This window comes from Camelus bactrianus, chromosome 17 (assembly GCF_048773025.1).
Source record: "Camelus bactrianus isolate YW-2024 breed Bactrian camel chromosome 17, ASM4877302v1, whole genome shotgun sequence".
In the NCBI taxonomy this organism is placed as follows: Eukaryota; Metazoa; Chordata; class Mammalia; order Artiodactyla; family Camelidae; genus Camelus; species Camelus bactrianus.
Window position 1 is genome coordinate 34,265,133 of NC_133555.1, and position 22,980 is coordinate 34,288,112.

General features: G+C 40.1%; 1 protein-coding gene and 1 non-coding gene across 4 annotated transcripts in view; both read left to right on the forward strand.

The window, feature by feature from the left end:
• Positions 1 to 22,980, forward strand: part of QRICH1 (glutamine rich 1) — a 41,046-nt gene that overhangs the window by 17,062 nt on the left and 1,004 nt on the right. For all 3 annotated transcript variants that reach the window (XM_074344914.1, XM_045506031.2, XM_045506032.2), the window contains 7 exons: positions 7,155 to 8,198; positions 13,210 to 13,387; positions 14,007 to 14,161; positions 15,496 to 15,610; positions 20,542 to 20,650; positions 21,010 to 21,161; positions 21,496 to 21,586. In XM_074344914.1, coding sequence (XP_074201015.1) covers positions 7,155 to 8,198; positions 13,210 to 13,387; positions 14,007 to 14,161; positions 15,496 to 15,610; positions 20,542 to 20,650; positions 21,010 to 21,161; positions 21,496 to 21,586 — 1,844 coding nt within the window. The remainder of the gene's footprint in view (positions 1 to 7,154; positions 8,199 to 13,209; positions 13,388 to 14,006; positions 14,162 to 15,495; positions 15,611 to 20,541; positions 20,651 to 21,009; positions 21,162 to 21,495; positions 21,587 to 22,980) is intronic.
• LOC123612575 (U8 small nucleolar RNA) lies at positions 2,891 to 3,010 on the forward strand. The gene has a single exon (XR_006719863.2). It is a non-coding gene; the product is annotated as a U8 small nucleolar RNA (small nucleolar RNA).

The following is a 22,980-nucleotide window of genomic DNA, read 5'->3' on the forward strand; positions in this document are numbered from 1 at the left end:
AACTTGTGATATTTTCTGTATCCATGAATTTTGATTTTTAGTTAGAAGTACTGGGCAACATTCACCCTCTTCCCCTTAGTTTACTCAGAAGAAGAATTGACTAAAGGATAGTGGTTAGCTCAGGGAATTTATGGGAGGGCCAGAGAATGGGTCCTAAAGGCTACACAGCCAGGAATAGGAGTTAGGTCACATTGTTGTCTGCTCTGTTGGAGACATTCAGCCACACCCCTGGAACAGGTCCTTGTCCTACCGTTGTCTGTCATTGGGATTTATGCCATTCTGCTCCATTTCTGCCATAGTCCTCCACTGTTACCAGAAAATGGAGGTTGTGGTGCCTGCTACTTCATGTTGCTCCCTTCTGAGTCCAGATTTCATGCAGTGTGTCTAATTTGGGAAGCCTTGGTCACACGCCTGCACTCTAGCTGCAGGAGAGGTTGGGAGAGTGATTCCAGCTTCTGCCTTGGGGAGGCCGAGCTCATAATGTGGTGTATTCTACAAACATGAGTTTGTAGCCAAAAACAGGACTAAAATCAGCTACTGTCTCTCTGGAGCTTTGTGGGCTGATTGGGATCCTGATCATCGCTTCATATTAGTGGATCATTTGTTGCTGCCTTTCCTGGCCCTTCATGTCCAGCCTTTTACCCACATTTAAATATCTTCCCTCACCATGCCTAAGTTGATTTATATAGTAAGAGTTCGGTAAACGTTTCATACTTGGATAAAGATTTACCACGGGAGAGCATTATTTGAACAGTGAAATTCCGCCAAGGTTTCGCTGATTAGTTGTTAAAAGGCACAGGTGTGTTTGGATCCCAGGTGCTGTGATTCCTCACTCAGTGGGGTCTTCTGGCGCACTGAGCACTTCTCAGTAGTCCCTCCTCACTGAGACTCAGAACATGAAGTATTATGTGAGCCACATGTTATTCTAAATTTTCTTGTAGCCTTTTGTAAAAGAGAGGAAAGAATGAGGTGAAATTGACTCTTTTAAATCACATTTTATTTAACCTAATATATTATTTCTACATGTAATCAGTCCAATATTATTGATGAACTATTTTACCATTTTTGGCACAAATCTTTGAAATCTGATTGTGTTTTGCATTTTAAGCACATTGTAATTTGGATTAACCACATTTCAAGTGATTGCTAACTACTAACTACATATATCTAATGGGTTTGGACTGGTGCAGCTTTAAAGAAATGTGAGAGAGGAGTTCTTTATTCTTCCTTGTGGAAATAAGAAAGTAGTTTAAAAAATTATTTGCGAGGTGGAATTTGGAAATTGACCCAACACACTCACCTACTTGATTCTCCTTTCAATAAAATACTGGTTTTACACTCAAAGTAGCTCAAAGCAAGACAAATCAATCAATCTGTACTTTCTTTTTTTTCAAGTGCCAGTGATTGGAAGAAGATTCCCAATAAGGATAATACATGTGTTACTTCATTGTTTCTCATTGTTCCTTAGTTGGAGTACTTAGTCCTTATCTTGTGTTGAGCCTCTATTTACTTAGGTTCTGAATGACACTGAGAAAAAAGATTTTTCATTTGCAAACAAGTTAAGAACCTAGACAAGTGGGGTCCAGTATAACTTCTAGACTCATGGTTATCAAACTTTAGGGTACACTAGAATCACCTGGAGGGTTTCTTAAAACAGAAATGGCTGCTGCCCCCCTCACCCCCCCCCATTCTAATTCAGTAGATCTGGGGTTGGTTCTGAGAATTTACACTTCCTTTTTATCCCTGCAGTTTTATTGAGATATGATTGACATGCAGCACTATATAAGTTTTAAGATGTACGGCTTAATGCTTTGATTTGCATGTATCATAAAATGGTAACCATAATATGTTTAGTTAACATCCATCATCTCAGATACAGAAAAAGAAAAAAATATTTTTTCCTTTGTGATGAAAATTCACAATTTACTTTGTTAACTTTCATATCTATCGTACAGCAGTGTTAACTCTAGGCATCATGTTGTATATTATATGCCTAGTACTTATTTATCTTACAGTTGGAAGTTTGTACCTTTTGACCACCTTCATCCAGTTACTTCTTCTTCTACCCCCTGCCTCTGGTAACCACAAATCTGATCTCTTTTTCTGCGTTTCACTGGATTTTTGTTTGTTTTTTAGATTCTACTTACAAGTGAGATCATATGATATTTGACTTTCTCTGTCTGATTTATTTCAGTTAGTACAATGCCCTCAGTGTCTATCCGTGTTGTCACAATTGGCAAGATTTCTTCCCTTTTTCGACTGAGTAATACCCAAAATACATATATTCCACAGCTTCTTTATCCATTCAACATATTGATGGACACTTAGATTGTTTCCGTGATTTGACCATTGTAAATAATGCTGTTGTGAACATGGGGATGCAAATGTCTCTTAAACAGTCTTTTCGTTTCCAGAGAAGGTACATTTCTAACAAATTCTAGGTTGATGCTGTTGTGGCTGATCTGTGGACCACATTCAGACGTACTTTCTGAAAAATTTAATTGATAGTATACTCAATGAAATAAAGAGTCTAGGAATGAAGTCGTAAGAATAAAAGAAACAGAACCAGCTTAGAATCGAGATCTAATCCAAGTTTGGTAGACCCAGAATGCAGTCTGTCCAGGTTAGAATAGGAAATAAGAGTGCTCAAGAAGAAAGTAATTAGCATTAAACATATGTGATCAAGAGCCCAGAAGTATAGTTATTTTAAGTATATTTCTTCTGATCAACAGGAAAAAAAAAAGCAATTAAAAACCCTGGAAAAGGTGGTAGGGGGCACTGAATGAGAAATAATGATTTGGATGTGAAGGGAACTAAAATATAGTGTGATTTATGAGGGATTGATAGAAGGCAAGAAACAGTACTTTTTGAAACCGTAAAACCAAACTCATTGTCAGGTAGGCTAATCCTTCTTGTTCCTCCTTTTGGAGGGCAGGATAGAACATGATGATTGGAGCTCGCATGACTCGTGATTAATGGACTTGCTACACCCAGATTGTTCCTGTCTGATTCTTCCTGACAATCTCACCCATAAATATGTTAGAAAGAGAAGTATATATATGTTTTTTGAGTCTTTGATATGTCTATACAAACATATCTCTGCCCCAAAGCTGGAATGAGACACATGAAAAAGCTTTGTGTGGGTTTCCTTTGAAGGTGTTAATTAAATGATTAAAACTTGGGGAAAAAAAAAAAAGCAAATTCATTCCCCTAGAAATGATCCCCCTACTCCGTTGAAATATAACTTTTCTAGCATACACATGGCTTTGAGATGATCTTTTTCCTTTTCATATTTCTTTAGAATCACCTTGAAGATCTAGGTTTAAGTTTCAAACTGCCTTTAAAAAAATTTTTTTTTGTTGTTTATGTATCAGTCCATCAGTTGGTTTTATGAGACAATTTACCTTGGGATTTTATTTATTTATTTATTTGGTGGTGGTGGTGGTAGGGAGTAGGTAATTATGTTTATGTATTTATTTTAATGGATTGAACCCAAGACCTCATGCATGTTAAGCATGCACTCCACCACTGAGCTGTATCCTCCTGCCTACCTAGATTTTTTTTAACCTTGAAAATTATAGCTAAACCCATTTTGAAACAGATAATAAAGCACAATACCAACCTTTAAATTCCTTCCTTAGATTTTTTTTCTTTTCCTCTTTTTTTTTTTTTTAAAGGAGGAATCTTTTAGGAGCTTTCTTATTTTGAAGAAATACTTATCTGAAATTCAGTGATTCCTTCAATTCACTTGAATTTTGTTTTCTTCTAAGTTCAAGTAAAATTTAAAAGAATTTTTTTTTCACTTTGCAGTTTCCAAAATTTACTGTGACTATGCGGTAATTATTTAACCAGATAAAAAGCTATATTTTTGTATAAAAAACATGAAGGGAGGTAATACAAATAATAATTCAATTTCTTACTGACTTCTGATACTTGTGAGTAAAGGTTATAAATATATAATTGATTTCTTATTCAATATGTTGGCATTGGTGAGGAAATATCAGAATGTGCTTGAACTTCTACTCCCCTAATTTTAAATTCTAACTACTTTTGATATAAAATGGCATCACGTTATTTGTACTTGTTTGTTCTGTAGTGAGGGTAGATGCCTTCACTTCTGATTCTTTAGTGTTTTTGCTGACTTGTTTCTGTTGGAAGCTTTATTTTATTTATTTTTTTGGAAGCTTTATTGTTGATAAATGGTTTCTAAGAAAATTCAGTTTAAAGAGATACAGTAAAATCTAAGTATGTGAACTATAATTCAATCAGTGAAAATAAGCAGATTTTTGAAATTTTGTTTTTAAGCAAGTAATAATATAGTTATAAAACATACTGTGTATTTAACTTCACAGCATTGGTTCTTAAAGGGTAGTTCAGAGATTGATATTCCCTAACACCCTTTGAGGGTTCCTCAGAGTTAAAGCTGTTTGTATCATGATACTAAGATGTTATTTGCCTTTTTGACTGTCATTCTCTCATGATTGTACAGTAGAGTTTTGCAGAGGCCATGTATGTGTTCGTAACAAATTGAATGCAGAAGCACATGTGAGAATCCAGCTGTCTTCAATTAAATCAGCCATTAAAGAGATTTGCAAAAATGTAAAATAATTCAACTCTTATTATAATTTTTTTGTTTTGGCAAATAGTTATTTTTCATAAGAATATATTATTTATGTTACATTTATATTGGTTTATGTGGTGATTTTTAATGAATTAATGTTTTTCTAAGTCTCCTAGTTTTACTTTCTAATACAGTAAATAGTGATGTCTATACTCATGTAAACAAAAGCTCTTTGGGGTCCTCAGCAAGTTTTTGGAAAGGTCTTGAGACCAAAAAGCTTGAAAACTGTTTTTCTGTCATAATTGGCTTCATAGTTTTATGTCCTTAGTGTCAAGCACTGAATCTCAAACTTGAGTATGCATCAGTCATCTGGAAGACTTGTTAAGATACAGAAAGTTGGGCCCATTCTGCAGAGTTTTCTGATTTAATAGTTTTGAGGTGGGATCTGAGAGTTTCTATTTTTAACAAGTACCTGGATGATGATAGTGGCCTGGAAACTACATTTTGAGACTCATTGATGTAAAGGATATTGCTTATAAGGAAGAAAACCTACTTTTTGAGCATCTACTATGTGTCAGTAAATATTTTATGCTCACAGCAACTCTGTGCAGGTAGGCAATCTCCTCCTTTTTATTGTACCCAAGGAAACAAAAACTTTGGAGGACTCGGAGCCAGGAAAGTACAACATCAGTCCAAGTCTGTGTTCTCAAGATCTTTTGTTTTTTATACAATTGCCTCCTTGCTTATCTTTTTTTAATTATCAGTGACTTTATTGAGATATAATTCTCATATCATGTAAATCACCCATTTAAAGCTTACAACTTAGTGGTTTTTAATCTATTCACAGTGAAGTGCAACCATTACCACATCAATTTTAGAACATTCTCATCATCCCCAAAAGAAACCCTGTACCCATTAGCAGTTACTTTGTATTTTCCCCAATCCTCAGCTCCTGGACAACCACTAATCTCCTTTCTGTTGCTACAGATATGCCTGTTTTAGACATTTGTATAAATGGAATCATACAACATGTAGTCCTTTGTGACAGACTTCATTTAGCGTAAGGTTTTCAAGATTCATCTGTGTGGCAGCATGTATCAAAATTTTATTTATTTATTTTCTTACTAAAGAAGAAAATTCTGTTGTATGGAAATTTTATCCGTCAGTTGATGGATATTTGGGTTGTTACCACTTTTTGGTTATTGTGAATAATGATGCCGTTAACGTTCATGTCCAAGTTTTTATATGAGTATAGTTTTCATTTCTCTTGGGTATGTACCTAGGAGTGGAATTGCTGGGTCATGTGGTTTATTTTTCATATCTTTGTCATATGCTATGTTTACCCTTTTGATGAACTGCCAGACTATTTTCAAAAGCAGCTACACCAAGTTTACATTCCCACCAGCAATGTATGAGGATTCTAATTTTTCACATGGTCACTAACATTTGTTATCTTTTTTTATTATAGCCGTCGTAGTGAATTTAAAGTGGTATCTCATTTTGCTTTTGATTTGCATTTCCCTGACAGCTAATGATGTTGAATAACTTTTTGTGTGCTTACTGGCCATTTGCATATCTTTTTTGGAGAAATGTCTATTCAGACTGTCTCTCATTTTTTGTTTATGATATGAGGAAGAGGTCCAACTTCATTATTTTTGTATGGATACCCAGTTGTCCCAGCACCATCCTTGGTTATCTTTTGTGTTGTGTATAATCACTCATCTGCCGCCTTTTCTACCTTCCTAATTCCTACATGCTTTTAGAATCATTTAGATATGTGTGTTTGATGGAAAAATCTTTTATTTTTTAAAATTACATACTATGAATAGCATTGTTTCATGCTGCTTTTGTATATGCTGAAGTAACAGCAATAAACATGAGCTGTATTATTAGAAGTGTGTTGTCCAGGATATAGTAACCTTACTTAGATTAAATTATCTGGAATCTTGTGGGAGTTTTTACTGTCTTCTCTATTAAAACAAAAGTGTCTTAAACACTCTAAAGAATATTCAACAGTGCCTGCATCTTAGCAAAGTTGGAGATACCTCCAAGATTTCAAACATTTTGTCTCTACTGTGTTTTATAGTAGTTGTTTGTGGTGGGAGTATTTTTGGTCGTGAGTTGGAAATTGAATGCCTGTGGAATGCACTTGTCTTTCTGACCTTTTAGAAGTGTCCCCACACTCTTATCATTAACCACATGGATTAACTATTTTTGAACATACACCTAAGTTTATATTTATTAATTATATACTTGTACTTCATATGTAAATTATATGACTGTATATCAGTATGCAAAAACAAAAAGCGTCAGATTTACCGAGAAAAGTTAAGAAATGAGCAAAAGTTTTGATATTTCCCAATTGATAGTGTTGCTTTCTCTCAGGTAGATAGATATGTGTTGCTCTGAATGCAGTGTGATGCTGGAGAATTTTGTGTATGGTTTTGGGGATTGTGGCCTCCTCAGAAGCCTTGGGTGTGGCTGCCCCTCCTCCTCACATTACCCAGGGTTTCTCCCTGAGATCTCTTCTTCCCTTTGGGGCTGGATTCTCAGTGTTGCCTGGTTCACTCACTGGTGGATCTTGTCACTGCAGGTACAGGTGCAGGTACAGCAGTCTCCGCAGCAGGTCTTGGCTCAGCAGCTCTCCCCGCAGCTCACCGTTCACCAGCCTGCTGAGCAGCCCATCCAGGTCCAGGTGCAGATCCAAGGCCAAGCAGCACAGCCGGCAGCCCCCTCCATCCAGACCCCGTCTCTGCAGAGCCCCAGCCCCTCACAGCTACAGGCGGCCCAGATCCAGGTGCAGCACGTGCAGGCAGCCCAGCAGATCCAGGCTGCAGAGATCCCAGAGGAGCACATCCCACATCAGCAGATCCAGGCTCAGCTGGTAGCTGGCCAGTCTCTTGCTGGGGGTCAGCAGATCCAAATCCAGACTGTGGGTGCCCTTTCCCCACCACCGTCCCAGCAGGGCTCACCTCGGGAAGGAGAGCGACGGGTTGGCACAGCCAGTGTCCTCCAGCCGGTGAAGAAGCGCAAAGTGGACATGCCCATCACTGTGTCCTACGCCATCTCAGGGCAGCCGGTGGCCACCGTGCTGGCCATTCCACAGGGCCAGCAGCAGAGTTACGTGTCTTTGAGGCCAGACTTACTGACGGTAGACAGTGCTCACCTGTACAGTGCCACTGGGACCATTACTAGCCCTACAGGAGAAACTTGGACCATCCCTGTTTACTCTGCCCAGCCCCGGGGGGACCCTCAGCAGCAGAGCATTACCCACATTGCCATTCCCCAGGAGGCCTACAACGCAGTTCACGTCAGTGGCTCACCCACAGCCCTGGCAGCTGTAAAGCTGGAGGATGACAAGGAGAAGATGGTGGGCACCACGTCTGTAGTGAAAAACTCCCATGAAGAGGTAGTGCAGACCCTTGCAAACTCTCTCTTTCCAGCACAGTTCATGAATGGCAACATCCACATTCCAGTGGCTGTGCAGGCCGTGGCAGGCACATACCAGAACACAGCTCAGACTGTCCATATATGGGACCCCCAGCAGCAGCCACAACAGCAAACCCCCCAGGAACAGACGCCGCCGCCACCACAGCAGCAGCAGCAGCAGCAGCAGCAGCTCCAGGTTACTTGTTCAGTAAGTGAGACTTAATCTGTAGGGCAGCCTGCTCCCTCAGGGCCCAAAGCAATGCAGAACTTACCTGGCAACCTCTGGTGCCTCTGGCTTGTTTACTGAAATGGTGTTGGTCTCACAGTAATACAGTATTTAGTATTTTAGTTAGGGTTGGGGAGGAGGGCCAGAAGCAGCAGGCGAATCTGCGCAACAGGCAGGATTTCTATCCTGGTACCTGGAGGTAAATGAAATGATCAGTAACTGGTTTGGGGATAGATGCTTGTGGTACTTTTTTGCAGTCTCTTTTTAGGAAGAGTAAAGTTCTAGGTAGAGACTAATGGGTCACCCCAAATGTTACCTGTGTCTCGGAAGCTACTTTCTGCATCACAAAGGAACAGATACAGTGGAACCCTTGAAGTTTAGCACTCAGGCTGTAAACTCATTATAGTGGAGAGGCTGTGACATTGTCTTTTCTTTAGTTGTCATCTGTGGACATAGTGTAGGTGAATTAGAAGATCTAAAAATCCTCCTGGTGGGCCTGTTAAAAGTGATCACCTTTGCGAGTCTTGAATAAGCCATCTATGCAGTGTGACTTCCCAAAGTTATTTTTATGTTCCTTAAAAATAGTTAAGCCCTCCTTAATTAAGTTTTCTGTCATGACAGCTATATTGAGCTAAGTTTTTAACTTTTCATCTTGAAATAATTTTATAGAAAACTTGTAAAAGTAGAACTGTTGATATTTTAACTCTAATTGCTTGGCTCTTTTATCCTAATCTTCTTAAGGCTGTTACAGATTGTCTCTTAAGACTGTTAGTAAAATTTCTGGTCCCTTGTCTACCAGACATTTAGAGTAGATGTAGGGACTCTGGTCTCATGGGGCTGCTGAAGGCAATGTCCCTCAGCACAGGAGCAACTGGGAATGCATGTGGAGGAGTTGGCAGAAATAAAGCACTGTTACAACAGGGACCACACTCAGAAACTCAAGCCATAAATGAATGAGTAAGCAAAAACTGACCTAATGGTTTCATAGGGGCAACAGTATTATTAATCTTGGGTGACTTTCTTAAGGATCTGTTAAACATCTGCCTGTCAGGCCTAGAAGTAGAACAAGACAGAGTCATTGCTTCAGGTAGCTTTTAGTCTAGTGGAGGTAAGAACGTATGATTTTTGTTTCTTTGAATTATTTATAAAGCAGCATAATCAAGTGTGACAGTGTGTGCTATGCACTCAAACTGGGAATTCAGAAATCATTCTAGGTTAAAATGAGAGCAGAGGCGTATTTGTGGAAAAAGTTGCGTTTGCTGCCTAGTTTATAGCTTAGATTGACAGAAGAATGGAGCAACATAAATACAGAGCTAGAGATGAACACAAAGGACATGGCCTAGGTTAACATGAGAGGGAGACTGTGAGAGAGAGAGAGTACAGCGGGCAATGAGACTATTTGCCGAGAGCGAAGAGTTGACCTGATCTGTAGTAGGAAGTTTTTTCTAGAATCCTGAGTCGTGATAACAAGAAGAATCAAGTACAGGTGTGTAGAATTGATTGCATATGGAGAGACCAGCCAGGAGACTTGTAATGGGGATGGAGACAAAGCATCAGGCCTCTCCTCTGCTCTCCTGGGCCTGATGGTCCAGTTTGCAGTTCAGGACTCTTCTGTTGTTCATTGGTCTCTGCTTGTAATTTACGTATCTGGGTCCTTCAGCAGGAGAAAATCTTTTCTGGAATTTATTTTAGTAAGCCCTTGTTACTTGTCTAGAAGTTGTGTCTCCTTCGGTGAAAGTCTTTGGGGACTTTGTTAAAGTCTTTTAGGGACATATGTCAAGGGTTATTACCAGAAAAAGAAAAATTGGGAATACCCTTCATGCAGGAAAGATGAGCTTGTCCATTTATACCACAAATATCCCTCTGCCCCCCTTATCAGGCTGTGTTCTAGGTGCTGAGGAACAGGGATTAATAAAACAGTCGTGGCCCTTGGAGCACTCAGTAACCCATGGAGAGAATCGTGCTGGAATGTGAGTTGAATCCTAAGGAGAGCTGATGACAAAATGTTGTGTTCCTTCACTTGGCATACCCTTTATGAAAACTTTTATTGCCTAACTTTAAAACTAGATTTGTGGCGAAACCTCCCTCTCTTGACCTCACATCCACTTCAATCTGTAGCCCTGTTTCTCCACTTTACTTTATTCCCAGAGTTCTCAAAAGCATTATCTGCACAAGCTGACTCTACTTGCTAACCAGTTTTCTCTTCAGCTCATGACTGGGTCCGCTCTTGTCAAGGTCAGCAGTGACCTACTACCTCCCTGTGGCCAGATCCAATAGGCATGTCTGTTTTTATCTCACTTATAGCAACACATGGCACAGCTGACCATGCCTGCCTTCTTGAAGCATTCCTCTAGGTTTCCATGTTACACATTCCTGGTTTTTCCCACTGGTTATTTTTCCTTCTCAGGAAACTTTCTTGATGCCTCCTTCTCTGTCTGAACCATACACGTTTATGTTTCTCAGAGCTCAGTACTAACTCTCTTTTCTCCCTAAGGGATTTCTGTTTATTGCCATGATTTTCGGCATCCTCTAGATGACTGCTGCAGAAGATAATAATCACCGAAACCTGCCAGGCACTGTTCTTGGTGTTACATAACTAATTCATTTAATTCTCACATCAGTCTTAAGAGGTGTGTACTACTGTCTCCATTTTACAAATGAAGAAACTGAGGCACAGAGAGATTAAACAATAAGGCCAAACCCACCTTTAATAAGTAGCAGAATGGGCATTCAACCTTGGGCAGGCCGACTCTGGAGCCCATGTTTTAACACATGTGCAGCTCATGTGCTGCGTTGATACACAGATCTTTATCCCTAGACCATGTCTTTCCCCTTAGGATCCTTCCCATACATTCAGCAGCCTACTTACTGCTTTTTTTTTTTTAATTCCCCCCATTCCCAACTGCTCTGCTCCCTGCTTCTTCCTCCTCTCTCCACTGGAACCATGAGAATCAGCAGCCTACTTACTATTTACTTAGGTTTGTTGAAGATACCGCAGCTCTTTATTAGCATCATCTCTACCACCATCAAAAACTTTCCCATCTTAGAAAGTGGTACCATCATCCACTCAGTTGTTTAAGCCAGAAACCCAGGAGTCATCCTTGAATCTGCTTTTCCCTTACTCCTTTCAGCCAGTTCATCAACCAGTCACGTTAGTCATTCCACTGCCACCGTCCTAGTCCAGGCCACCAGCACCTGCTTTCACTTTTGCTCTTAGTCCATCTGTAGATCAGCAAGAACAATTTTCTTAAAATGTAGAATTATATCACTTCTCAGCTTAAAACTCTTTAAGGGCTCCATTATTAAATAGGAAAAACTCTACACCAAGTGTACAAAGCCCTATTGACATCAGTAATTTTCAACCTGGATGAGATTTCTGCTTCCTCTAGCCACTTACAAACAGTTGAACATGTGTAGAAGAATTTCTTGGTTGTCAAGATGACTGGGGATCTTACATTTAGTGGGTGGAGGCACACGGTGAAGGGAGCCTGGCTAATAAGACAGTAGAGAAGCACTGCCCCATATACTCTGGCCCCATCTACTTATCCAGTCAGACTCCTAGGTTTCCAGCTTGGGTAGGTGGTGTTGCCATTGAACAAGGTAACGGGAGGAAACTCAGAATATTTCTGGGTGGACAGAGTGATGAATTCTCTTCGTAGATGTTAGTTTGAGGTGGCTTTGAGATGTTCAGTTGGAGATAATACAGTACCCACTGAGTATATTAAGGTGAGGTCTAGCTTAGAGGTACATAGTTAGCAATCATTTCCACAGACATGGAGATCCAAGCTGGGAAAATGGGTGAGACTCACTCTGGAGAATGGTAGTTGAACTGAGAAGTCTATCTATAGAGTAGAGCTCCAGGGTTGACAAACATTTAGGGGCCTGGCACTGGTATTATTACTTTATTTCCTTGTCTAATAATGTATTTTATATCAAATGTTGTAGGATAGTTTTTATTTTTATTTGTTTATAAGCAAATTTATGTGTCATATATAAATTATTTTGCCTTCAACTTGAATGATATGGCATTCCTCAGTCCTTTGGATAGGCCTTGGCATGGAGAATTGCTCAAGGGAATTTGTTCACAATGTAGACATGTGTGTGAGACCTAAGAACCTGTACTTCCTATGTGTGTTTGTGTCTGTCCTGCTCAGTGGGGATTGTGATTGAGGCTTATGGGCATTCTCTGCCCATTTGTCTGCATGGCTTGACTGTCAGACCATTGAGAATGAGATTACTCTTCCTTTGGAGTCAGGAAGCTAGAATAGTGCCTCCTGTCTTCAGAATATGTCATTATGAGCCTTGGCAGTATTATGAGAAGGAATGTGAAGAATGATTCTCAACCATGGCTGGACATTAGAATCATCTGGAGAGTTTTTAAAAACACTGATGGCAGGAAAAAAAGAATTGATGGCAGGCCTCCACCATAGACCAGTTAAGTCAGAATCTCTGGGGAGAAGGCCCAGGTGTTGAGTATTTCTTAAAAGCACCTGGATGATTTTAAGGTGCAACCAAGTTTAATGATCTGGGCACTTGGTTCTCAAAAGTGTGGTCTGCAGACCACTCCCTCACTTGGGAGCTTGTTGGAAATGCAGAATCTCAGGTCCCACCTGAGATTTTTCTCATCAGTTTGACTAGCAGTTCTTTGGGCCAGTAGTTCTGAGCAGTGACTGAACGTTAAAGTTGGCTTTTTATGTGGGAAGGTTTTAAAAAGACTGATACCTCTTTAAAAAGAAATTCTGGGGTGGAGCCTAGCTATTGGTGTTTTTAAAAAAGAGATTCAGAAGTACAGCCAAGGTTGAGAAGCACTGCACTCGCCTTTGCTATCTCTGGAGTAAAGAATAGAACTCCAGAGTTTCTTGAAAGTAACACAGCAAGGAGAAGAGAGGTTTTTTTTAATTAAAAGAACTATAAGTAACATTTTCCTGGTAGTTTTGCTGGAGGGCCTAATGTAAAACAGTATTGATACATTTTGATGGTTTCTCTCTCATAGGCTCAAACTGTCCAAGTTGCTGAAGTTGAACCACAGTCACAGCCACAGCCTTCCCCAGAACTTCTGCTTCCAAATTCTCTGAAGCCAGAAGAAGGACTTGAAGTATGGAAAAACTGGGCACAGACCAAGAACGCTGAGCTAGAGAAGGATGCTCAGAACAGACTGGCACCCATTGGGAGTGAGTGTTTGAGAGGGAAAGGGGGTTGAATTCTATCTAAAATTCAGTGGTAGTGAAGCAGCAGGATGATGGCAGGAAAGTGATGTCCCTTGGCTGTGGGGACTAGGGAGCACCTTCTGAAAGAGTATGCTGAATTCAAGACAAATGACAAGAAAGCCTGACCTGCTGCAGATGAGCAGGATTTGTGCGGTTCGCCCAAGACTAGGCATTTTTGTACACATGAATTTCTGGAGTCAACCTAGCGTGTCCGGGAAGAGAGGCTTCTGGGAGGAAATAGGAACCAGTGAGTGCACTCAACGGGCTTCTTCCTTAGCATTATCCTCATATACTTCCTCATATTACAAAGGGTGGGTTTTGGGTTTTTCTTTTCATGTATTGGCCCTAGTAATTATTTTGAGGATATGTGAGGTCGGAAGGATTGTGAGAAGGAAGCCCTTGGTGTAAAAGGGCAAACAGGATTATTGTCTTCGTAGGCTAGTTTCGTTCATACATACAAGTGACCATTTCATCCCAGCACCCTGATGGGCAGTGTCTGCTCTGAGACCTTCCAGATATGAGCAACCAGTAAAGAGATGGCTTTTGCCAGGACCTCTGCTCACCTCTGGGGCTTGTGTTGCAGGGCGTCAACTGCTGCGATTCCAGGAAGATCTAATCTCTTCCGCTGTGGCTGAGCTGAATTATGGGCTTTGTCTAATGACACGGGAAGCTCGAAATGGAGAAGGTGAACCCTATGACCCAGATGTGCTATACTATATTTTCCTGTGTATTCAAAAGGTAGGAAACAGAACTTCATAGAAACATGTTTGAGCTGTTCCATTTGAGTATTTGCTGGGTGGTCAGATTAGTAAAATGACAAGCAGCTGGTTATAATAAAGACATTCTCTTTCAGCTGTATAATGAGTTTTTGGAGGGGGGCAGTAATTAGGTTTGTTTGTTTAATGGAGGTACTGGAAATTGAACCCAGGACCTCGTGCATGCTAAGCATGTGCTCTCCCACTGAGCTATACCCTCCCCCAATAATGAGGGTTTTTTTTAATGCTTAATTTTTATTTTTATTTATTTTTTTATTTTATTGAGTTATAGTCAGTTTACAGTGTTGTGTCAATTTCTAGTGTAGAGGATAATGAGCTTTTAAATGTATATTTTTTGAAATTGGAAAAGACCTACCTGTTCACTTTAGAAAACAAAATATAATAAACATCATCATAATTTCACTATCTAGAGAACCTTCTGTTAAAATATTTGATATATTACCTTAGAGCCTTTTTTAAAAATCATAAAGCATTTATATAACACTTTTTGTTACAGTAAACATGTAGTTTGCATAAAAGTAGTTTATCCGAAATTAGGTATGGTGCTGAGATATAGCTTGTCTTCTCATTGTTCACTGCATTAATGCAAAGTAATTATTTGAAGGAATCTAGCTAGAATATACAACTGCAATTAGGTTTACAGGACATCTAAGGTGAAGTTTAAGAGAGGAACTCATTTTAGGACTGGCAATTTAGGAAAGCAGAGGTAGATTTTTTGTGTTTGAAAGCCCATAGTATGATGAAAGTACACTTGCTGGTTGTGACTCACCCTGTTGCCTAGGCCTAAGAAAAGCCCACTTTCCAATTTGTTCCTCTTTCTTACCATCACCCAGAACACTGGGTGTATTGCTTTACATGCTCTGTCTCATTCCATGTTCTCCCAGTCCTGGAAGGCAGGCATAGTCATCTCCACTTACAAACAACGAAACTGAGTCCCTAAAGTTAAAAGGCTCACATGAGTCACTTAACTTACACCATAGCTGATAAGAGGCTGGCCCCAGGGCCCACATCATGTTTTTTGCTGCTACAAGACAATGCCTTGATTGGGTGAAATAGCATTCACAAAATCTGCCCCGTTGACCCAACTCTCCAGAGTATTGTGAGAATCAGTTCACATGATCTGAAGTGTACTGTGAAAGTGCCACAGGCTGGACAGTTTTGACCTGGTATGTTGGTTTGTTAATAGGTGAGGAATGAGTAGGGAGAGGTGATGGTACTTTCAGAAAAATGTTTGCCTCCCCTCAAAATCTCACTCAGGAGACTACCAACAATTTTTACTGATTATTTTTCCTTTAGTATCTTTTCGAAAATGGACGGGTTGATGACATTTTCTCCGATCTTTATTATGTTCGATTCACGGAGTGGCTGCATGAAGTTCTGAAGGATGTTCAGCCTCGAGTCACTCCACTTGGTAAGAATCTTCCTAGTCCTTGGATGTCTTTCCTACCTGGGTTTTAAAAAGATCAACTGTTTGTGTGGCTGGCTGTGATACAACATGTGGGTGAGGACCCTCTAAATCCCAGGCAGCAGCATCTGTCTCTGTGCTGCTTGGCCTAATGTGAAAGGGGCACTGCTCACCAGACATAGGATCCAGCTGGTCCAGGTGTGGTACAGATCTGGGGGCATGGAGAGTGTGGAGTAGTTACTCCTTATTTTTTTCCTATTTAAATTTATTGATTAAAATTAGAATCATTGCAAAAATTAAGAATTATGAACTGTTTCCTTTGTAGGTTACTTGTGTTACATATTGGGGTTTTTTTTCCCGTATCTTTGAACATATGTTCTACATGTATAGAATGTAATTTTTTCTTTACCTGTGGATAACCTGAGCAGCATGTTATGTTGGAAAGAACATGAGTTTTGCAGTAAAATGTTTGAGGTGTTTATACATATTTTCTAATAAATTATTTTTTAGAGCAGTTTTAGGTTTACAGAAAATTGAGCAGAAGGTGCAGAAAATCCCATATACTTTCTCACACGGGGTTCCCCTATTAGTGTCTTGTATTAGTTGGTGTATTTGTTAAAATTGATGAGCCATATTTGATCGCATTATTATTAACTAAAGTCTATAGTTTACATTAGGGTTCACTCCTTGGGTTGTATATTCTTTGGGTTTCAACAAATGTATAATGACATGTATCTATACTTCAGTGTCATACAGAAATTTCATTGCCCTGAAATCCCCTGTGTTCCACCTATTCATTCCTCCCTCCCTCGAATCCCTGGCAATTTCTGATCTTTCTGTTGTCTCCATAGTTTTGCCTTTTCCAGAATGTCATATAGTTAGAGTAATTCAGTGTTAATTTCTTTCAGTAATTTCTTTCACTTAAGAAGTATACATTTAATGTTCCTGCTTGTCTTTTCATAGCTTAATAGTTCATTTCTTTTTATTGCTGAATAATAGAATACTCCATTTTATGGATGTACCAGTTGTTTATCCATTCATCTATTAAAGGACATTTTGGTTGCTTCCAAGTTTTGGCAATTATGAATAAAGTTGCTATAAACATTGTGTGCAGGTTTTTGGTGAAAGAATAGACAGATTAGTGGAACAGAATAGAAAGTCCAGAAATGTAACTCACTTATCTTTGACAAAGGAGCAAAGGCAGTTAAATGGAGAAAGAATAGCTTTTTCAAGTATTGATGCTGGAACAACTGGACATCCACATACCAAAAGAAATGAATCTAGAAACAGACGGTATGCCCTTCACAAAATTAACTCAAAATGGGTCATAGACCTAAATGTGAAATGTAAAACTATAAAACTCTTAGAAGATAACATAGGAGAAAATCTAGGTGACCTTGGGTTTGGTGATGACTTTTTAGATACAATACCAAAAGCACACTCCATGAAAGGAAAAAATCATGTTGGACTTCATTAAAGTTAAAAAAAAAAAACAAAAAACAGCTTATGCTTTGTGAAAGACATTGTTAAGAGAATGAAAAGACAAGCCACAAACTGGGAGAAAATCTCTGCAAAACACTGGTATCCAAAATATACGAAGAACTCTTAACACTCAGCAATAAGAAAAACAACCCAGTTTAAAAATGGGCAAAGAATCTGAACAGATACCTCACCAAAGAAGGTGGCAGATAAGTATGTGAAAAGGTACTTACCATATATCAACAGGAAATTACAAATTAAAGCAAAATATATATACCACTATACACACCTATTAGAATGGCCAAATTCCCAAACATTCTCTTACCTTAGGATCCAGCAGTTGTGCTTCTTGGTATTTACCCAAGTGAGTTGAAACTTGTGTCCACGTGAATATCTGAGTTTTAATCCTGGTTCTGCCATTCAACATTCAGTAAAATGTATACTGCTTACCTTTTTTTTTCCATCTTTTTTTTAAATTGAGATATAGTTGACATATAACATTATATTAGTTTCAGGTATACAACGATTTGATACAGTATGTATATGTTGTGAAGTGATCTAGCCTAGTTAATATCTGTCACACACACGTAGTTACATACTTAACTTAAAAAATATTGGTTAAACAAGTATTTTTTGAGTGCCTACTATGTGCCAGGCAATTCCAGGTGTAGATAATATAATTCAGTAATGAACAAAATGGAGCTTACGGTCTAATAGGAGGAGACAGTATATAAATAATCAGACTAATTTATGATAATTAAGTGCTTTGAAGAACAAAGCACAGGGAATGGAAAGTGTTAATGACATTAGGAGGGAGGCCTCCCTGAAAGGCTATCAGTAGAACAAACATTTAAGTGAGTCATTCTACGTTACTTGCAAAATTTCAAGCCAAATGTGGCTATATAAAGTTTGCTTTTTAAAACTTTTTATTAATGGAAATTTAAAGCACATACAAAAATAAACAGAATAGGTTAATGTCACTCCCCTGTACCCACTCACTGTCCATGGCAAATCTTGCTTCATGTATATCCTACCTGTTCCCCCCCCATATTATTTTGAAGTAAATTCCAGACACTTTATCCATAAATATTATAATATGTATTACTGACATACCACAATGCCATTATTGAACTTAAAAAAGATAATTCCATAATGTCATCAAAATCTGCCCTTTGTTCAAATTTCTGATTGTCTCATAAATGTCGTAATTTTGTTTGTATGAGTAAAGGTGCAAATAAGGTCCACACATTGAAATTGCTGATGTACCTTTTAATGTTTAGCTTTAATCTTTAATTTTCCCATTGATTCTTTTTCTTGCAGTTTATTTATGGAAGAATCTAGCCTTTTAAATTGTTACACAGTCTAATTTTTGCTGATTATATATATCTCTTTGCTTTAGTTTAACATTCTTCTGTCCCCTGTATTTACAGCTAATTGGTAGTTGCATATAAAGACTTGATTGATCAGGTTTTGGTTTTTTTGTGTTTTCTTTTTGGCAAGGCTGCATTCTGTCAGATTTACTTCTATCGGATGCCCATAATGTCTGGATCCATTCATTCATTAGGAGTTGCAAATGGTGGTATTCTGATGTTACTACTACTTCATTATTAGCTGAATGCAAAGAGAAATTTACCCTTGTCAATTCTTTGAATTCCTAGCAGTATAGATTGTATAGAAGAGGCAGGATAAGAGCTTGTTTCTTCTCCTTTGTTTAGCAGTTTTCACAGTAATGAATTGGTTCACCAGCTTCCCCTAGCTGGGTTTTTGTTTGTTTGTTTCTTTCTTTCTTTCAAGAACCATTGTGAACTAATTAATTTAAACATTTAATGTGATTGAATTCATTGCAGTTGTTACCTTTAATGATGTACAAATTGTCCCATCTCTGGCCATTTGGAGCCTATTTAAATTGGTCCTTAAGTTCTTTTGATACAACCCTACTTCCTTAATTTCTGCTTTGCAAAAAATGTTCCAGGCTCATCCTGAACATTTTCTGTCCCAGTGTGGATTGGGCAGTTCTTCACTGAGTTCTCCATTGGTTCCTTTTACTGTTAAATAGTATTTCAGTATCACAGTCTGGATACTCGGATTGCTTATTGCTCCTGGGTTGATCATTGTTTCTACGCCTTTCAGTGGGCAGAACTAAAAAAACAAATATAAAATAGATCATTTTGATGCTTTGCAGTTCAGATTCAGAAGTATGAGGCTTCTTATATGATGTTTCTATATGTATTTACCATCTCCCATTGTCAGTAGTTGTGGTTTTCAGGCATTAAAGTTCACTTTGTGTTGTTAAGTGATTAAAGCTAGAGAAGTGACACCAGGTGGCAGAGTGAACCCAGAGAAAATAGGGCATGCCAAGGTAAGCCTGGGACTACTCCTAGGGCTGGCCTTCCCTGAGAAGGGCTGTCTTCTATCACTCTTCATGCTTAAGATATGTCTGAGAGCAGGGCAGCTTAACTCATTGCCATTGGGCCACAAAATAGAGGAGTAAAGGAAGAGCTACCCGAAGAGCTGGAAGTGCACTAATGGAGTCAGAGGGCCGGCTTCGGCAAGAACAGAGAAAAGGAATGTATTGGAATATTTTTTCCCATGCTTCTGGGAAGTGCCACTCTCACTGCCTGCATGTAGAATTCTGAAACTCCTGTAACAGGAGAATGCTGGTGTCTGCTGCTGTATCAGCATGCCCTCAGTGCCTGGCACACATAAACTTGGACATTGCCTCTTGAATGAACACGTGAAGGGGGCTTGGTGATCAACCAAAGTGTTATCTTCCTGTGGTATAGACGTGCCTGCCCAGGGCTCTTGATCAAACAACTGACCTTTGCCCCTGTCCATCTTTCAGTTAGCTTATGAACCAGGTCTTATAATAAAACCTGCCCTATGGGGGAAACCTGTAATACATCTGAATATCAGTCTTCCATTTATCCAGAGGGGATGAGCATAGTCTTACTTTCTAGAAATGGAAGACACGAGAGAAAGTTTAAGAGGGACAGAGGTGTGTGTACCAGTTCTTTGGGCCTTGGACACCTTTAAAATTTTGGTAAAAGCTCTGTATCCTCTTTTCAGAGAAATGTGCATATATACAGAGGTTGGTTTATGGTTTTGAGTGTTTCCCTCTCTCTGAGGAGTATCCTTTTACCCAATACTACCCTGGGATTAGAGGAAGAATTAATGTCAGGTAAGAGCAGTCATATAGAGGGCAGTGGTTCTCAAAGTGTGGTCTTAGGAACTTGTTAGAAACACACATTATTGGGTCCTACCCCAGAAACTTGGGTTGGGAATCCAGTTGTTTGTGTTTTAACAAGCTTCCCAGATGACTCTTCCATACCCTAGGAAGACTTCTCCAGTTAAACTTGTACACACCTGTGTGATCCTTGTTGTGCCTCACACCTCCCATCCTGCACCTTTGAGGGACCTCCTGCCATCTTCTTGTTGTAGCAGTACTCTATTCCTCCTAGGCTATGTCCTGCCCAGCCACGTGACTGAGGAGATGCTGTGGGAGTGCAAGCAGCTGGGGGCTCACTCCCCTTCCACCCTGCTGACCACCCTCATGTTCTTTAACACCAAGTAAGTGTTCTGGAGGCTCTATACTTAGCCACTGCCGGCATCCGCCCAATGAAAAGGGTAGAAACTCTCCAGATAGGCGTCTGAATTCCTTTGACACACACTTGAGAGCCTTTGGGCTACTGAAAGCCTTCGTCCCCACTTGGCTACATTTTGTGTGGTGACCAGTGAGGCAGACAGCCTTGCCAGTTCCCTACCAGCAGTCTTTATGTGACTTCTCCACTAGACAGTGTGTTTGGGTGTGGGCCTGCCCAGATTCTGGGAGTGTGGGCAGTGGCTCCTCTGAAGCCCTGATGGCGGAGGGTAAATCATGGTCTCCTCCTGGCACCCCTCCCTTTGCCTTGCTTTCACTTGTGGTACAGATACTTCCTGTTGAAGACAGTGGACCAGCACATGAAGCTGGCCTTCTCCAAGGTCTTACGACAGACAAAGAAGAACCCCTCTAATCCTAAGGATAAAAGCACGAGTATTCGGTACCTGAAGGCACTTGGGATACACCAGACTGGCCAGAAAGGTAGGGGAAGGAGGCAGGGGTTACAGAAACAGGTGCTTCTAGTCCTGCCCTGCCTTTGTGCCTGTGGGGGCTAGTGATGAGTGTGAAGGTTGGGATTTGCTAGATAGGAGTTCTCCATTCCCTTCTCCCCAGCCAGAAACTTCAAACACTTCTAGAAGCAGAGATACCCCAGAAATGATAGCTGCTTTTTCCTTTCATACTCACCACCCATCCCTCACACCCTTTTCCCTCCCAATATTTCCTAGTTGGGATGGCTGGAAGCCTAAGGTTCCTAATCTGAGCCTAAGCAAAGGCAGTCTGATGCATGTCTGTGGTGGGGGGGTGTGTTTTATAGTTACAGATGACATGTATGCAGAACAGACGGAAAATCCAGAGAATCCACTGAGATGTCCTATCAAGCTCTACGATTTCTACCTCTTTAAATGGTGAGGAGGCATTATTGTGACTGAGTGATGTGTGTGTATGTGTGTGTGCGCATGCACGTGTGCGCAGAGGCATTCTCTAGTCCCAGGCTGAGTAAAAACACACTTCCAAAAAGCTAAATTTAGAAACAGCCTTACTGGTTTTCCCAAAGCTTGTGCCTAGCACTGCTCCCTGATGGTTCCCTTTCATGGAGAGATGAAGGTAGAGGGAGGAAGGTACAGAGAGGCCGCCTCTGTCACATGTTGAATAGCCTTGCATCTTCCTGGCCTTGTCCTTTTGTCACTACCACCATCAATTTAAGGGGAACTCCTTTCCCTGACTTTTGGTCTCTTGCCCCTGCAGTTTGGCATATCATCTTCACAATGTTGCCAGAAGATCTTTCTACATTGTAGGTCTTACGTGATACTTAGATTAAAACCTTTAGTGGTTTCCTTTTGCTCTACAGAGAAAGACAATAATCCTAATGTGGCCAATAGGGCCTATCATGTAGTCTCCCTTGCTCACCTAATGTCCATATAGCTCTTGACTCTCTTGCCACACTGGCTCCACTCCACTGAAGGGCATCATGCTCTCCCCTCAGAAGACCTCTGCACAGAATTTCTTCCTGTTGGGTAAACGCTACCACCCCCCACGTATTTGGCTATTTAGCTCCTATCCATCCTTCTTAAAACAGCTTTATCAGGGAAGCATTTCCAGATTTCCTACCTGTTCCCTGGGGCTGTTTCTTCTGCAGCACTTACTACTGTTTGTCATTTTGTGTGTCTTTATGTAACTGTTTAATTGCTTTCGGTCTCCCCTCTTACCTTTAAGCTCCATGATACAGGGGCTGTTAGGTCTTACTCATTTCCTTTAATATCAGCACATATCAGCACCTAGTGCAGGCCTGGCACACAGTAGCCCTTTGATAAATCTTGATTTAATGGTGAACAACTGTTAGAGGATGGCATGTGCTAAGTACTTAAGGAGAAGTACAGCACAACATTGAGGGGGTGTTGGAAATGTTTGTCCAGGTAAGGGCCCCAGCATCATCGCCAAGCTAAGAAGTCAGAGGCCCTCAGGTAAAATTGAGGAATTATCATAATGGGTGGGATAGAGGAAACAACTTAAGACTTGGAGATAGACCTTCTGGGTAGTGAAGTTAGTTCCTAGTGGAATATGGTTGGACTCAAGTAGATGGACCCCAGGAGCCCTAGGCAGCTGGTTAGTCAGAGGAATCACACCTGGCAGCGTATGATGGAGGAACAGAATGTAGGCAGCCTATCACTGGCATTTGCAGTAACTCCAAAGGGAAGTCCTAGAGGTAGTGTAGTATGTGTTGGCTGCATAGAATTTAGGAGCTATGCCGCCATACTTTGCAGAGCTTCCCATCCTTTGCAGACAGCATCTATCCAGGAGG